This window comes from Cucumis sativus, chromosome 6 (assembly GCF_000004075.3).
Source record: "Cucumis sativus cultivar 9930 chromosome 6, Cucumber_9930_V3, whole genome shotgun sequence".
In the NCBI taxonomy this organism is placed as follows: domain Eukaryota; kingdom Viridiplantae; phylum Streptophyta; class Magnoliopsida; order Cucurbitales; family Cucurbitaceae; genus Cucumis; species Cucumis sativus.
Window position 1 is genome coordinate 511,139 of NC_026660.2, and position 18,587 is coordinate 529,725.

At 32.9% G+C, this 18,587-nt stretch overlaps 1 protein-coding gene across 2 annotated transcripts; it reads left to right on the plus strand.

Moving 5' to 3' along the window:
• Positions 1–3,600: 3,600 nt before the first annotated feature.
• LOC101220897 (RAB6A-GEF complex partner protein 1) lies at positions 3,601–17,672 on the plus strand. Of its 2 annotated transcripts, XM_031887217.1 has the most exons (23): positions 3,601–4,023; positions 4,157–4,264; positions 5,011–5,159; positions 6,654–6,735; positions 6,895–7,307; positions 7,540–7,972; positions 8,054–8,277; positions 8,503–8,698; positions 8,858–9,000; positions 9,074–9,248; positions 11,033–11,086; positions 11,649–11,828; positions 12,411–12,523; positions 13,392–13,574; positions 14,458–14,515; positions 14,994–15,095; positions 15,181–15,305; positions 15,438–15,573; positions 15,660–15,737; positions 16,039–16,155; positions 16,773–16,835; positions 16,953–17,026; positions 17,153–17,672. In XM_031887217.1, exons 1-23 carry the CDS (start codon positions 3,877–3,879, stop codon positions 17,226–17,228), a joined length of 3,429 nt encoding a protein of 1,142 aa, XP_031743077.1. In that variant the 5' UTR covers positions 3,601–3,876; the 3' UTR covers positions 17,229–17,672. The 2 variants fall into 2 exon arrangements, with proteins under 2 accessions (XP_031743077.1, XP_031743078.1); XM_031887218.1 differs by lacking the exons at positions 3,601–4,023; positions 4,157–4,264; positions 5,011–5,159 and adding an exon at positions 5,365–5,384.
• The last annotated feature ends 915 nt before the right edge of the window (positions 17,673–18,587 follow it).

The window sequence follows — 18,587 nt, forward strand, 5'->3', positions numbered from 1 at the left end:
GAAGAATATGAGTAACTAAGGACTTAGCCACTTAGGTGCATTGGGAATATCGCCTACCAAACTTTTAATCATTTCATGTGACATAAGGAGAAAGACCTTATTTTTCTTTCTTTCTTCTTTTCTTATACTTTATAAACATAAACTTTTTAATCAACATATTTTTCAAATTTAATCATTACAAAAGTCTTCAAACATACTCAATTTCTTTTTGGTTTTTATTATAATTTCAATTACCAACTATTCACTCTAAATTAGTTCTTTTGTTTCATTTGAATTTTTCTATATTACTACTAACAAAGTGGTTTATGAGTATAAATATTAAATATCTTAAATTTGAATGTCTAAATTTTAAATGCATTTAAAATAATTTCTGTTTTCTAAAATAAACAAAAAAAAATTAAAAAATTACATGCGAAAAAGATTATGAATGCGTTTGGATTGACTTTATAACTATTAATAAAAAAAAGTTACATCAATCCGAACAATCCGAAACAAATATTAAATTGATAAACGTGAAAATTGATTTATTTGAAGACTAAATTGTTATATTATTTTTAAGGAAATAATTTAATATATATACTGATAGATTAGTAAAAGAAGTTGGTTAATATATATTTTTCCAATTTGGAAGAGGTTTGAATTGTAGTGTAAATGCTACAAAAAGAAAAAGCAATGTTGATTTGAAATAAAGGAATAGGGTGGGAGAGATTAGAGTTTTTTTTGGGTTAATGTCAGTTGGAGATAATTCAAAAGGGACCTAATGTTGAAGCTGTGAGTGAATAGACCCAAAACCTAACCAAAACCTGTTTCTTCTTTGTCTCCTCCATTACACACTATCTCTCTCTATCTCATACCTACAACTACATAATCACAATCTTTTCTTATGGAAAAAAAATAACCATTATTGACCAAAAATATACTAACAACACGCAAGGTCTTTATCAAGGGCAGCGGACACAGGGCATCTAACTAAGGTAAGCCATCGTCTCTCCTCAAGAAAGGAAACATACGGGTTAAAAAAATACGTATTGGGCACTTACAAAACAAAAAGGAAATTAACCCTGGTTGATGTAGTGGCGTCAACCATGTTCTCAGTTTCTAAAAAAAAGGATAATTATTAAAAATTAATTTTAAAATTTAATAGAAGTATACATAAATTAAATTTAGAACTTTTAAAGCCGACACAACCTAACTATATCATCAAGATATATATATATATATACTTTTACTATTCTTTATGAATATTTTAGTTAATTTTTTTGCTATATTTAAAATTGCTCTACTTTCATCTATTAACAAAATTCATTTAAACTATGAATGAATTTTTAATTTTTTTTGAAAATGGAAATGTTTATATGATGTAAAAACTAAAATTTGGTTTCTGCTCTTCCTTGTAGAAATTAATTAATAATGGCACTTATTTTTAGTTGCTATATATGATACATGGTTAATTAGGGTTTCTCAAGTATATGATTGAATATTTGTATATTTTGGGTGGTCTTTGTCAACTTCCAAGTCTCTATCTTAAAACTAACTATTTGTGCCCTTAATTTTGTGATATCTTTGATCAAGACATGTTTCATTTTCATATCCATTCAATTTCTTTTCTTTTCTTTCTGTGTTATTATTAATTATTTCCATTTTATGGTTTTGAGTTGTAATCCAATATATATATATATATATACAAATATATCACTCTCACTTTTCTTAGATTATTTATTACTTCCTTTTTTTGTTTTGTGGGTGGGGGGAAAGATATATATATATATATATATATATATATATAAGTTTGTTTCTTACATTAATGGGCAAGTTTTTTTTGTTTATTTTAATTTTAAGCTTTTACAGCTCAACCATCACCATCTCTAAACTGTACTTAAATAGTTCTTTTCGAAAATGATGTTTCAATCTCTTTTTCTTCTAAATTTTTAAGAAAATATATGTATGAACACTTTAAAGCCATCCGTAAAATAGAAATGTGCCTCGATGAAACTGTAAAACAGTCGTAAAGTAAACTTAAAATAATAATATTACGTCTGTCGTAGTCATCACACACTTGTTTGAATTTGAATATATCTATACCTACGATTTAAATGAAATTCAACTCCATGTTTTTGGATGAGGTAGTTTTTCTATTTTTTCAATATTGAAAATTTATATGATGAAGAAATCATTTTAAATAACAAAAATTTAAATACATTTGTAAATAAGTTTGTTATTTTGTCATATATAAAAGACCTCGAAGATTGTTTTCAAATCAAGTAAAATAAACTAAAGTATCTACAAATATAACAGAAGATTACTATAGTAGGTGTTTATTAGTGTCCATCGTATATAAACTAAAGTTCTAGACAATAATATTTTACTATATTTATAAATAAAATTTATCGAGTGTATGTTTGTCATTTAAAACAATTACTCATTTTCTAGCTTTTCCCACGTTATTGATATATCTAATAATATCAAGCTAAAATAAAACAAAATTGAATTAATCAATCAAAGGAATTAATAATGAAACATAAGAATTTTGTTTTTATGGTTAATTCAGTTTTTTGGCCACTAGTATGGCATTAATTAGCGATCAACTGACCATCATTGGATTGGGTAAGGAAGGCCTAATCATTAATTACTCTTTTTTCTTAAAAAAGGAAAAGAAATTACATATAGTATTTTGTGTGGAATTTACAAAGATAATTGTATTATGATTCCTATAAAATGTTTCTCTCTTATTTTTACCCACATCTCTCCTAGTTGTAAGAATAAACTACAAATAAAAAATTATGAACTCACTCATAATTTACCAAATTTCCAAATCAAACTTCAAATCTTACTATATATATGTCTACACCAATTTCTCTAATTAAATTAAATGTTTGGAGTTAAGTGGAAAGGTTTAGAATAAAGTTTTCTTGTATTTGGTGAGTTTAGTGGGTTGGGCCGTTTATTTGGGCCTCATATCACTATTTTGGACTTGTTTCTCCTGGAGCCAGCCCATAAAAGTCCTCTAACACTACTTGTAATGAATGTTCTCTCAGCCTTCTCCGTTGCTTTTCCTCAAAAGTCCAAATTGGCTATAATTTCACATTTATGCCATTGTGCGTGATAATTTTATGTTTTTTTTATACCAACAATATAATAAAAAAAAACGTGTCATTTCATCTACTAGTGCTTGTGATCATATATATATATATATATATATATATATATTTATTTATATATATTGATTTGTATGTACAATGTTTGGGTTGACGTTGATTTGATCTATAATAATTCAAAAAATTAAGACGAGCATTAAATTTCCATCAACAATTTCACATGTTAATGGATTCAAACATAAACATAAACATAATAGGTGAATTAACATTTTTATTATATAGAAAAGAAGAATAAAAAATTGTATAAAACCATCCTTACACTATACAATGACATCCCTGAGTTATTAATTTGATCAATAACCTCCCTAGATTTTGTTATAAGAAAAATTTGTAACAAAATGAAGATCTAAAAGTATGTATACACAAAATGTCTATGAATGTAAAATTCATATAGTAAAAAAAAAGGTTATAAAATGAGTAGAAGTTAGCGGGGAAGGGAAGGGTATAAGCTGTGTGTTACCTGACTTCTCTAAGTTCCAAAAAGCTCAAATAAAAACGTATCACTTTCGTAAAATGAAAACAAACTTCGTTGCTGTTCAAAGGATTTCTGAGATCCACATCGGAACTCGATAATAATTGGGCAAAAATGGCTTCATTATTCTTCTTTAACCTATGATTCAGATCTCTCTCACAAGCCCTAATTCTACCTCATTCCATCTCCATCATCTTTGATCCTCCATTTCACCTCTCAATCCACGTTTACATTAAGGAACAGAGCAAGATGTATATGGCCTATGGATGGCCCCAGGTCATCCCCCTTGAATCTTCCCTTTGCCCATCTTCTCAGCAGATCATTTACCTTAAGGTCGTTAATCGTTTACTACTCGTTGTTTCTCCCACTCATCTCGAACTCTGGAGCTCAGCCCAGGTACCAATTCATCCATTAGTTTACGTTCATGTTTCTCAAAATGGGTTCTTCCCCTTTTTTGGTTTGGGTAATGGGAATTTTGAATTTTTTGGATTTTGACATTGGAATATATTTGGGTTTGTCTTCACCTCAGCATAGAATAAGATTGGGGAAGTACAAGCGAGATTCGGATTCAGTGCAGAGGGAAGGAGAGAATATTCAGGCTGTGTGGAGTCCTGATACCAAATTAATTGCCATTCTTGTAAGTCATATTTCCTTTTGTATTCTAAATTCATTCTGGTTGAATATTTCTTGCGTAAACTGTAATGCCACTGCTAGTTAACTTAGGTTCTGTATTTTTGTTATTTGTAATTAGGAACTTGGCAACCTTTCTATAGATGTCCAACCTATACCTGTTAATTTAATGTTTACGTTAGTGTCAAGTTCTAATATTTTAAAATGAAAGCATTTGTGGAGCTCATGTTAATAGCATATGTAGACACTTAATAGCTTATGTGTCTTGAATGGAATTTGGTTGAGGTTATATCCATCCAATCTGTAATTAGATACCCTCCTATACTATGGCATTGGTTTAGTTGTGACACCGAGATCTAATTCTCGATATTGGTGGCATGATTAAGGTTTGGAGAAGCTAAATACTTCTGGCCTTATAAAATTCGTCTTTCTAGATTTTTCTTTGCCTGTCTTTGAATTTTCTTGTAGAAACAGCAAATTTATCTTTGTAATTATCAGTTAAGACTTATTAGTTTGGATAGGGGTCTGATTCTTTGTTAGTATTAAGATTCCTTTTTGTGAGCTGGTTTCAAGCATGATCTTGTATATTCGTTCCTTTTTCTCAATCAATTCATAGCTTCTCAATGAAAGACATGGAGAAAAAATTGTGTCATTTATTATTGTTTTTAGAATAAGCTTCAACAATGCAGGTGTTGAATTATTTTACTTAAATATTTCCCTTTAATAAATCTCATGTTTGAATTTTTCTTGCAGACATCATCTTTCTTTCTCCACATCTTTAAGGTCCAATTCACGGATAGAAAGATACACTTTGGAGGAAAACAGCCCTCTGGTTTGTCTTTTGCCACCGTCTCTTTGGTTCTTAGTGAGCAGGTGCCTTTTGCAGCAAGGGACTTGACAGTGTATGCACTCTTCTAATTTTGATAACAGGGCTATCTCTTGTTTTTGATGCACTGAGTTGTCATTCTTGCTGAAGAGAGAGCATTTAGCACCCTTTGGAACTTGGCAACATTTTCGCTGTGTTTTATGCTAAGTGATTTAAATCCTCAAGTTGGCAATGATAGACTTTTATTGATGGAGGAGGTACAGTTGTGAGGTGGAGAAAAATTTCAACTGGATCAGATGAGGTTCATTCTTGAAAGATGCACATATATATAGTTTCAACCAAACACACTAAATATGCCTAAAGGTCCATAGGTTAATTTCCATCATCAATCTTGTTTATCTCCATGAGGAACACGTGATGCAAAAGCTTATTCGGGATTTCACTGCAAAGTGGATATTTGGACTTGAGTTGCAACAGTATTTAATAAACATGTTGCTTGGTGGAAAGGATTTCAAAAGGCCGACGAATAAGCTGAATACTTAAATTTTCAACCAAACTCTTGCAAGGTTTACCGTACTAAGGTTAAAAAAAATTAGCAAGGATTTCTTTCTTCAATGCAGTCATTGGCATTAATCTTCTTTTAGCTACCGACCAAGCTAGGTGCTGGATCTGTCTTAGGAACTTGATTTTTCAAATATTTCTAAGAAATGAAGGTTAAGTGAGTAGCAAAGTAAATAAAATTTCCATGAAGGATTCGAAAATAATGTACGATACGTGTCTAGATTATTCCTGTATTTGATGTGTACCAAATAAATAAAATCTTATTTATGATAACTACATGATAGCTCCATTTCCCCCCTCTTTTGTCCAATTGGCTGTCTTTTGTAACTCCTTTAGATTGGGGCTTCTTTCCCTGCTTATGTAATTTCACTATTTCATATCATACATGAAAGAAATTGTTTCTTATTCTTATCCAAAAAAAAGAAAGCCTTTCATTTCAAATGTCTTCCATCCCAAGAATAGTTATTATTCTCTTTCTTCAATAAAAAATTGTATTTGTAAGATTAGTGAATCACTTTACTACAGACGTGATAATGCAAGCATTGAGACTTGGTTTCTAAAAACTTGTGTACTATGATACCAGACCACCAGAATGCTCGTCAATGAGCAATGTAATTAACAATCCACACTTCTAGACGAAGTACTTTACCGATATCCTTAAATGGAATGACAACAGTGGAATTGCTGCATCACTTTTTTTTTTTTGAAAATGAAGCACGTCTCTTCATTAGGAAAATGAATAGACAATATAAAGATATAAATTAAAATGAAAAGACAAGACCTAAGCCCTAAGGACCAACGAGTGCACCTTGACATCTCAACTAGGTTGACATCCCCTTGACACTCATCATATGCTTGCTGCATGCATCTTTTTCTTTTGAACTAACTCATTAAGAATTCAGTGATAGTTACATCATACTAATATCTGACAATTCATGTTTATATGTATGAATGATATTTATATTATATTTATCAATTTTGAATTTTAAATTTTAAATTGTTTCTGCAGTAGCAACATTGTAAGCGACAGCAGGCATATGTTTATTGGGCTTTCTAGTGGATCTTTATACAGTATATCCTGGAAGGGAGAGGTAGTGTAAAGGTTTTTTTTGGATCAGTTAGCAAATATTTTCCAAGTACATTCTCATATGTTTAGTTTTGTCAATCATCAGTGTTCTGTAGGCTGAATTGCAATTAACTTTCCTTTTTCTTTTGTCTGGCTTTCTTCTCAACATATCTTTCTTAAACAGTTCTATGGGGCCTTTGATATTGATCTTCATACCCGTGATCACAATGAAATTGGCCTACCTTCTCTTCCTCTGGACAATGGTCTTGCTTATAAAAGTTCTACAAGGATTCTCAAGACCAATCACGATGTCAAGCAATCTGTTATCATAAAGTTGGACCTTTGTCTACCTCTGAGGATGCTCTTTGTGCTTTATTCTGATGGAAAGCTAGTGCAATGTTCTGTAAGCAAGAAGGGCTTAAAGTACACTGATGCTATTAAGGCTGAATTTTTTTTTGGTACTGTAGATGCTGTGTGTACATCTGTCGCTCCAAACCAACAAATCCTTGCAGTAGGCTCCAGAAGAGGGGTTGTTGAATTATATGATCTAGCAGATTCTGCCTCCCTCTTTCGTTCTGTTTCTTTGCATGACTGGGGGTAAGCCTGGAGTTATCTTTTTCCAGAACAAAGAAATTGTACCGTCAAGAACCAATGTCATTTCTGTAGGGTATCTGGGTTAAAACTTTCATTGCTAGTAAAATTTGTTAATTACTTTAAGGATGGAGTCTCCTTTAATGTTGCTGGTTTATTGGCCATGAATTTGAGGGATTCAAGATTGTCTATGCTCACACTAATTCATTGTATCTAAGATGATTTTGGCATCATGCAGATATTCTGTAGAGGACACTGGTTATGTTAGTTGCATTGCCTGGACACCAGATAATTCTGCTTTTGCAGTTGGGTGGAAATTAAGAGGGCTAGCTGTATGGTCCATTTCTGGTTGCCGTTTGATGTCAACTATCCGCCAAGTTGGTTTAAGTTCTGTATCATCTCCAATGGTTAAACCAAACCAAGACTGCAAATATGAACCTTTAATTGGTGGTACTTCGCTGATCCAGTGGGATGAATATGGTTACAAGCTTTATGCTGTTGAGGAAAGAACGTCAGAAAGAATACTTGCATTTTCTTTTGGCAAGTGTTGCCTTAACAGAGGCGTTTCTCGCACAACACACATACGGCAAGTAATATATGGTGATGATCGACTGCTCATTGTGCAATCAGAAGATAGCGACGAACTTAAAATGCTTAATGTTAACCTTCCGGTAGGCATTCATATAACCAGCTAGTTTTATTTGTTATTTATTTTTATATTTCTATCTCTGAAAACATTTATCTTGGTTCAGGTCTCTTATATTTCTCAAAATTGGCCTATTCAACATGTTGCAGCTAGTGAGGATGGTATGTATTTAGCAGTTGCCGGTCTACATGGTCTAATCTTGTATGATATTCGGGTGAAAAAGTGGCGCGTATTTGGGGATATTACTCAAGAACAAAAAATTAAGTGTGAAGGTTTATTATGGCTGGGGAAGATTATCGTAGTTTGCAACTACACTGAATCTTCTAACATGTAAGGAACTATTTCAAACTACGCTCTTCTTCTGGCCACAACTAATTCTAACATGTATTGAGTTAATTATATGTCTGTATCTTTTGGACATTCCCACGCTCTTGTTTGACTTTTGTGTTTGGCTATCTTTTTTATGGATGGACAATCTTTTGTATAGACTTTGCTATACTTATTTGTATCCTGAGCACAGATTTATGTTTTGTAATCCTGATTAATCCATTGCAGGTATGAGTTGCTTTTCTTCCCAAGGTATCACCTTGACCAGAGTTCTTTACTGTGTCGGAAACCACTGCCTGGAAAACCTGTGGTGATGGATGTACATCAAGAATATATACTAGTCACCTATCGACCATTTGATGTTCACATTTTCCATTTGACATTACTTGGTGAATTGACATTATCTAGTACCCCCAAATTACAGGTAAACGAATATTTTTAACTACTTTGATTTGAGGATTTCTTTGAGAATGGTAGTACTTGCCCAATGTACTTTCTTCTCAAGTGTTCAGTTGCCCTTGAGTGACAACACTTCGATTAATTAATTCTTCATTCATATTTTAAGTGATAAAATGACAAACAGCTTTCTACAGTAAGAGAATTGTCAATTATGACTGCAAAGAGCCATCCAGCATCAATGCGGTTTATTCCTGAACAATTCCCAAAAGAAGGCATTTCAAACAGTCATATCTCTTCTTCTCCCACATTAGTTCGAGAGCCTGCAAGGTATTTATCCACATGTTATAAACTGGTATTCTTCATTTGATATACTTCTAAGAGGATTAATATGCTTTGCTAGATGTTTGATTTTGAGAGCAAATGGAGAACTTTCTCTTCTGGATTTGGATGATGGACGAGAAAGGGAGCTTACTGATTCTGTTGAATTATTCTGGGTCACTTGTGGTCATTCAGAGGATAAAACAAATCTAATTGAGGAAGTTTCTTGGTTGGATTATGGTCATCGGGGACTGCAGGTGAAGGATGCTTGGATTTCAAATATTTATAAATATTTGCGTGCTAATACTACCTATTAATATTTTCTTATCCAAAAAAAAAATACTACCTATTAATATTTTAGTCTTTATGTCTCTTGGGGGACATCCGATAGAATCAATATTTTAGTATTTATTTGTCCATATTGTTTTCTTATGCTGGGTCTTTCTCTAAAATGGACGTTCATTATAAAGTGTAAAGTAGAGGGTAGTATTGAGTGATATAAAACTATTAGCTAAAAGCTTCACTCAAACTTATGAAATTGATTATTAAGAAACATTTGTACTTGACCCCTCTGCTCTTTGTATAACCCTATTGCATTGAGCTTTTGTCTCTATATTTTTCAATATTGATGATATTGAGACTCATTTCCTTTTCAAAAAAAGAGATGTTAAAATTTATACTTTTTGAGGGGTTTTATTTTACTTTATTTTATTATCATTACATATTTTTATCTCTTGCATCTACTTTGTTTCTTCTCTAAAAAAGTTATGAAGAATTCATAATTAGATACAACTTTTCCAAACTACTTAAACTACTCTCTTGAATACTATTTAGGCCTAAAGAGAATTCTTGGTATAACATTTTGTTGACCCAAGTTTCTTTTCAAAACATAGTGGGTATGTACATAAAAACTTCTTCCTCAAGATCGTCAGTAAGAAAAATAATTTTGAAATCGAGTGGAGAATCCAAGCATCTATAGGTGTTTACAAATGATTTCCATTTAGAAACTAAAAAGGAAAGAGTAAAAGGCTTAAGGGTGTGTTTGGTCCAAAGAGTTGAGAAGTAGAAGTTGTGAACTCCACTCTATGTTTGGCACAAAAAGTTGGTGGGCCCCACTACTAAAAAAATATCAATTTTATACTCCTTACACCATGGATCCCAGGAGTTCACAACTCCATAGACTTGATAACTTGTTGGAGCTCACTATTCCACTCCTTGTCCCAACACTTCATATTCAAGTTGTTTGTACTATAAGTTGTACAACCTATAAAACATATACTGTTCAAGTAAGTTTGTACTTGTGTCTAGATTTTAGTTGTTAAACTTTTATGGTGTGTTTTGGATGGAGATTCAGGGGATTGGGAAAAGGGTTATGGCTCAAACCTTGTTTGGGCCAAGGGTTTGCACTTTTGGGGATTAGGGTTAAATAACCCTACAAATTTCCCTACTTCATCTTCTCATAATACTACACTCATAAACCTTCCCCCAAACACATGTTATAATAATTGTACAATTATAAAACCCTTCCCCGAAACGCATATTATCATAATACTACAGTAATAATCCTTCCCCCAAACACATATTATTATAACACTACCAATAATAACCCTAACCCCAAACACATATTATTATAACACTACTATCATAATCCCTCCCTCAAACACATATTGTCATAACACTACCATTCATATTCCTTCCCCCAAACACATATTACCATAACACTACCAATAATAACCCTAACCCCAAACACATATTATCACAACACTAGGATTATTATAATCAGGATTGATAATCCTAGGATTATCATAATCCTTTTCCCCATAACTCTTTCCCACCCCCAAACGCACCCTTAGTCTTTATTGTACCTTATGTGTAGTGGGTCTTTCTTGCACCTTTTTTAATGACATAAAAGTTTACTCCCAAAATTTGCAAGGAATTTTCTTTTGTACTCTTATCAGTTCTTATATTGTGTAGTTAATTTTTCTTGTTTCTTTTAATTTGGAATTGGCTGATATTTATTCTCGTTGGAAGCTTTTTGCAGGTTTGGTATCCTTCTCCAGGCGTCGACTCCTTTAAGCAGGAGGATTTCTTGCAGGTATGACTGTGTGGGCCTGTGACTACTAAATTCTTAATAGTTACATATTTGCAACTTGTGAGTTCCTAAGAGATGCAAGAAAATGAAGTGTTATTCTTTTTGGTTCTTCACAATTATTTCTCATTTTATAAGATTCTTCCAATTTTATTTGATCATTTGAGGTTACTGTATGCTCTCCTTTTGGAAGCGCTTTTGATTTAGTTCTTTTGGAGGTTTTTAACACCTTGCAATCCGCCCTTAGGCTGTTCGTTTTGTGAGTGATATAGTCCACTGTTTCTTATCTAAAAAAAGTTTCCTAAAGATCAATGTATAACATTTTGGTTAAAATATTTTTTCATCTGTTGACTGGCCCTTCTGTTTGACTGTTTCTATATTTGCATATCCCTATACCTCAATTTAAAGATGAAAAAAAAGTCTCTATACACTTTGTACAAGGTGGTTGTCTGTGCTGCTTTAATCTTTTGTATGAGACAATGTTATCTTTAGGTTATTCTGAGTCATCTAAATGCAAAATAGTTGTTGGACGTTGCCTGACTTGTTTAAGGTATAAACCTGCTTGTAGCTGGATCCAGAGTTGGAATTTGATCGGGAGGTATACCCACTTGGACTTCTCCCAAATGCTGGTGTTGTTGTAGGTGTATCTCAAAGAATGTCATTTTCTGCAAGCACAGAATTTCCATGTTTTGAGCCATCACCTCAAGCTCAAACCATACTGCATTGCCTATTACGGCATCTTCTACAGGTAGCTCATTATTCTTCTCATGTTATTGAAGCTTCATTGAGTTCAATGGTCCCATAATGCATGGATGTGGGGGCTATATCTTAGAACTTGATACTTTCTGGCTTCAGCTTCCTCAAAGGAAAAAAAATTGAATATTACCTAGAGTTGTAACTATATTGATGGTTTTAACTAAATTATCTCTCTATTACTGAAGATGAAGCTAACCAGAAATACTGTCTGAACCAATCCAACATTGTTGGTATAGGAGAGTGAGAACACTAGCCAAGGGAAATCCTGACTAGGCCTACAGTAACTAACTTGGGCCCACTTTTCTAACAAACTCTTATCCCACTCAAGTTCCTGATACTTGATTGCCCTTCCCCTTCCTAGCCCCTCTTCCTAGTGTTCACCTTCTGAAATGGGGGCCTATCACATCATCAGCATGAAAAGTACCCAAAAAAAAACTTTTGAAGATAGAGTTTTCATTGGAAAGAAAAGAAGAAATAAATTCATCCCGACAGTTAATGTCTAATAGTCTCATGCTACTATTATATATCCAATACAGACGTTCTTTTAAATCTTAATGTGATTGGAAATCTGCAGAGAGATAAAAGTGAGGAAGCTCTAAGGTTGGCACGATTATCAGCAGAGAAGCCTCACTTTTCTCATTGTCTAGAATGGCTTCTTTTTACAGTTTTTGATGCAGAAATATCCAGGTAATGCCTTTAGGAAAGGAAAATTTGCTTCACTCAATTCTTGTATTACTTCATATCATTTAAATTTTCCTCGTATAAATTTATGCTCCAAAGCTGTTATCTTATAGTTTCAATTTTTTCAGTACATTCGTTCTTATTTTGCTAATTTTTCAATAAATTCCCAGTTGTCAAATTCAAAACATGAACTAAACGTATCCCCAAGTTTTTGTGATATTAGCTGTGCATCTTCTCTTTTTCCACTTTTATATTGTCCCATTATCTGCAGCACAATGTTTAAGGCAATTGGAATATTATTAGGCAATAAGTTTCTGGCTTGTCTGAATGTGTTAGAGGGTGCGTAAAAGTATTCACCTGGGAGGAAGTAACACATTTCTTTAAAAAAAATTGGTAGTTTTCTAAACACCTTCCTTTTAAACCTCTAAGCATGAGACACTTAAAGAGAAAATATTAACCTGTGTTGGAAAAGCCATTTTGGCAAGAAAAATTGATATTAATTATGGTGATCACCTAGTTATATTCTACGATTTACCTTGGCAACTAAATGTAGTAGAGTTAGATAGTTGTCTTGTGAGTATAGTTGCAGTGCACTCAATGTAGCTCAGGTTAGACACTTGGATATTAAAAAAATGTATATAACAAGAGGGAAAACTTTTGAAAAGAAGTTTTTAAAATAAAAGGAAATATAAAAGGTAACACCTCAGGTCCTTTTTGTTGACTTAAGGCACATCCTGATGGAATTCAATTTTGCTCAATTTCTAACCTTCACGTCACTGTATCTTTGATAAGAGTCAATGATGTAATTATGTCAAAGACTATAATATTCAACTTTAATTGAACTTTACATCATGAATCGTGATTTTGATTGTAGGCAAAATGTGAACAAGAACCAGAATACAGCGGCTAAATATGCAAACAAGCTGTCACTTTTGGAAAAGACATGTGAGCTGATAAAGAATTTCTCTGAGTATCACGATGTAGTTGTAAGTGTTGCAAGAAAAACTGATGCTCGACATTGGGCCGATTTGTTCTCCGCTGCTGGAAGATCAACAGAGTACAAATTTTATACTCTTTACACATTGGTTTCTTGTACCTACTTTTAATACAAGATATATGCATGCAAAATCCCATGCGTAGGTGATAGGACATTCTTATTGGGATTTTCTAATGATTTCAGTACCTGGAACCTGGGATGCTTAATTATAGTTTTTCTAGACCCTGCATTTTCTGGATCGGATTAGGACCAAGTCACCTACTGACCTACACTTCAGCGGATACATTTTTAAAACGTGATTCATTAACTTACAATAATCACTTACAATTTTATAGGTTCTTATGTATAAGATATAGTATAGGAACATCTAAACGGGAAGCTAATTGTTGTAGACTGACTAATGAATGGACTTCAAAGGGATAGAGGAAGGCACTTAATTGTTAGAGGACTTTTGGAGGAAGAGGACTTCCTTCTGGACTAATTTTCCCTTTGACCTATATGAAGGAAAACATGCAAATATCTATGATAGATTTATAATTGTCTTCTTTCAGTCTTTGATATGTAAAGAATTTTTGTGTTTATGTATTAATTCATTGCATTATTTTACCTACTAGAAACTAAGAATATTTCTTATATTCTTGTCTAACAGCAACATGGAACGTTGATGTTTCCCATGCAGATTGATTCTCTTGGATTAATTGAATCGATAAAATCAGACATATTTCACCAAAATTTTCTGGGCACCTGGATTTTTATTAATAATTCTTCCATTCAAAAGCAACCAGTGTTCTTATATCTAAAGATCTATTAAAAAGAATTAACATGTGTTATGGCATATGCACTTTTTTAATGTACTCATGTCATACACATGATCACCTCATATCTTTTAACTGTTATATTCCCTTTGTAGTGGTATGCTATTTACTACAGTTTCAATTTTCAGGCTGTTTGAGGAGTGCTTCCAGCGGAGGTGGTATCGCACTGCAGCCTGTTACATACTTGTAAGAGATGGTTTCCTTTTCTGAAACAGCGTGAAGATTATAAAATAAAATTAACAAAATTCGATCTTTAAATATTAAAAATTACTTTGTTCACACATAATCAAACACATCAAGGATACTTCTTTGAACTTTATTGCAGATATTTAGATCCCTATGCCTGAGAATCCAGAAGAATTTAATGTATTATCTGGTTTGAATTTTCATTTAGAATTGATTAATTCTGTAGGAGAACTAACTAGTGGCTCTATAGTATATGAAGACTGGTCAGAAGTTTCCATACTCTAGAATCTCATAGTTTTTTTGCTCAAGAACTAGATAGGAAATATGTTCTGTTTGAGCTGCACAACATAAATCTATCACAACGTAGTGAACTAAAGTGAAGAGCATATTTGAAGATGATGAGCAGCTTTTTGCCATGAAATATGGAATGTGGACCAAACTTCAAGGTAACAGGATATGTTTTGTTTGAATATCACAGGTGATTGCAAAACTTGAAGGCCCTGCGGTTAGTCAGTACTGCGCTTCACGCCTATTGCAAGCAACACTAGACGAATCCTTGTATGAGCTTGCTGGAGAGCTGGTAATATTGGGCATATTTTTGTTTCTCTTAATTGTGCTAGCTTAATCTTGTTGAGGATTTAATAATGTTTCTTCCTTTATTATAGGTGAGGTTTCTGCTGAGATCTGGAAGAGACTACGATCATGCATCGGCAGATTCAGACAAACTATCACCTCGATTCTTGGGCTATTTTCTTTTTCGTTCTAGCAGGAACCAAACCTTCGATAGAAGGTGATTAATATATTGATAATTTGTTTTGCACATTTCAAAGTTTTATTAGTGAAAGCTGTTTCCTGACCGAAAAAAAATCTGGAAAATTTTGTTTGGAACTGTGTTAACTCATATTGTCTTCTTTATTTGCAGTTCATCATTCAAGGAGCCAAGCGCACATGTTACTTCTGTCAAAACCATTTTGGAAAGTCATGCTAGCTATTTGATGTCTGGGAAGGAATTATCAAAGCTTGTAGCATTTGTCAAAGGAACTCAGTTTGATTTAGTGGTGGGGAAAAGATTTTTCTAGTACTTTTTCAATAGTCAGGTTGATTTCTACATATGGGAGTTGTGTTCTAATTGTAATATTTGCAGGAGTATCTCCAAAGGGAGAGATATGGAAGTGCTCGTTTAAAGGATTTTGCATCAGGGCTTGAACTAATTGGGGAGAAGGTATTCAAATGATGTGGTCATCAAATTCTGAACTCTCTTTTTCAGTATAAGAATTCTCTCTCTTTGTTGTCACCAGTTTCAGTCATGTTTCTTCTGTGGCAGAAACTCTCTTCTCGCTATTTTTCTGTTATCACATGAAATTAGTGCTACTATTTCCATAAAGTGACAACTTAATAAGGTTGCCATCCAATAATATTTATTTTGGATTATTCTTTAGTATTTTCATACATCATGCAAAATTTCAAATTTTAGGGTGGTTGCAATGTTCTTTCTTACCGTGGTGCTTATCTTTCTTGTCCAGCTTCAAATGGGAACACTTCAAAGCCGGTTGGATGCAGATTTCCTCTTGGCTCATATGTGCTCCGTTAAGTTTAAGGAATGGATTGTTGTTTTAGCCACTCTTCTAAGACGGTCTGAAGTATGCACTTTTCTGTTTACTACATTTGCGTATATGTTGGGCAACTTCACCTATTGCTGTTTCATACGAGTTCAATTTAATATCCCTAGTTCAATTTTAGAAGTTTTATACAAATCCTAAGGTAGTTTACCAGAGTAATTAAGGAGGTGTTTGGTCAGCGATAAAAACAAAAAGTTAAGTTGGTAATAGTTATAGGAAAATTGTTGAGAGTTGACACAAATAACGATGTGAGTTGAAACGAATAACGAGGTAGTAAACCTCTTTAATTATTGGTTAACCAAAAAGGGGTTGGTTTTCATTCTTATCCACCCAACCCAACTCTCTCAAATTATTCAAGTTGTCAAACACCCCCTAAGGGATGTATTTTCTTTGACATGAAACCAATTTACTTACTACGTCTTGAAATAAAATAACTCTCCATTTGAAACCTTTGTGCATTTTCATGCAACAGAGTCATAAAGTATCATTCTATCACCTTTTTGTTAAGAAACTATCAGAAGGATTTTCTTTTCCAATAAAATGAGTAGAGTATGAAAGATAAAACCTCCTTGCGATGTGACTCAACTATAAATATAACTGAAATTCATCAAAATTTGTTTCTTGTTTAATTTTCACAGGTTCTGTCTGATCTATTTAGGCATGATCTACGGTTGTGGGAAGCATACAAGAGCACCCTACAGGTAAATTTTGTGCTCAACTTTTAAGACTTGCTAGAAATCTTTCATGTTAATTCAAGTAATTAAAAGATAGAAAAATTGAGTACTGTTCTGATAGTGTGCTGTTTCATGTGTTCCCAGTCATCATTTGTAGAGTATCACGATCTGCTCGAAGACTTGAACGAAAGACTTACGTCAGCAGAAAAATTGGAGGAGTAATAGCAAAGATTAGCTTCTAACCATTGTTTCATCTTCATCAACCATCTGCCACCAAATGAAATGGCACATTCATTTCCATATCCATGTCCAATGTGATTATCTCGTTGGTTTTTTGATAACAGATCGCAAACCGGTCGAAGTACATTTGATCAAGCAAGCATCAACATGTTAACAGAGAGCGAAGCAGAGCAGTATTAATCGACCCCTCTCGACATAAGCATTAGATAATAATGAGTGGAGTCTCACTAGAATCTTGCTACTTCAGCCTTGCCGATTGGAGGATATGGCTTTTCTTCTCCTTGTAATACTAATTCAATCAATATTGTGTATATGGCTTTTCTTCTTCCCCTTTGTCAAGAGTTTTCTTTTTTGGGGTTTGCTGGGTGAGGGGTGGTTGAGTAATGTTAGGAAGGGAATCTGTAAAGTTTGTGCAAATGGTCATTATTGTAGGAAGTATTATTTCTTTGCAATATTCCTTATTTAAGTATTCTTTTGGAGAAACGTGTAATAGTTTAGTGCTTAGAGCTTGTACTACTTAAACGTTGGTCATAAGATGTCAAATATTTGTAGGGGCTTTACAATGACTAATGGAGTTCTCCATAGAAAATAATAATGGGTTGTTTGGCCTCAATTTGGAGTGAATTGGATTGGTTATTAACTCATTGTTTGAGGTGTGTTTAGATAATGAGGGTAGGAACGTTTTGGTACAATAGCACTATTTATGACTTTACAATAATAATTGTATTGTAAGCTCACTCTAAAGCTAATTATTGATGACTTGCCCTAACAACCAACTGAATGACCACCTTTAGAAACTAAATCAAACAATCACTTCAGTAATCAACCCCAATGAAGATTACCTTCGAATGATCAATTATCATGCCCACCTTTGGTCACTACTTCCAGCGAATGTCTTTGGTAGCCAACTTCGACGATCACTTCTTGTGGCTAATTTATTTTTAAGTTACTAATAATTGAAAATATATTTAAATATAGATTTGAAGTTATAGGTATTTAACCGTCTTTTTTTTAGTGAAATAAATATATGTGGTTTGAAACGCTCTGTATACACTCGTAGAAAATGTAATTAAACATTAGTGTTATTTGGATTTCAAATAGTTTTTGTAAACCATATTCGAAATGAAAGTGATCTAGAAAAAAAAATATTCTTTTCTATACAATTTAAACATGATATTCATGTTATTTTCAACGTTAAAAGAACAAACGGTGGGATAAAAAAATCATCTTATTCTTACATTTTTAAATCATGTTATTTAACATATCGTTAATGTTAATTGAAAAGAACAAACGGTGGGATAAAAAAATCATCTTATTCTTACATTTTTAAATCATGTTATTTAACATATTGTTAATGTTAATAAAAAGAAAAAAGTCAACTTCAACAGCTTAAATATGACAAAAGTGGTTTTAATCCTTTAAAAAATGATTCTAAAGTGGTTTAGTTAAGGGAATTAAAAGAAAACAAAGCTTTGTTGAGTAATGCTATGGTCAATTAATAATTTATCATAGGATTGATTGAAATTCCATTCTAACTTG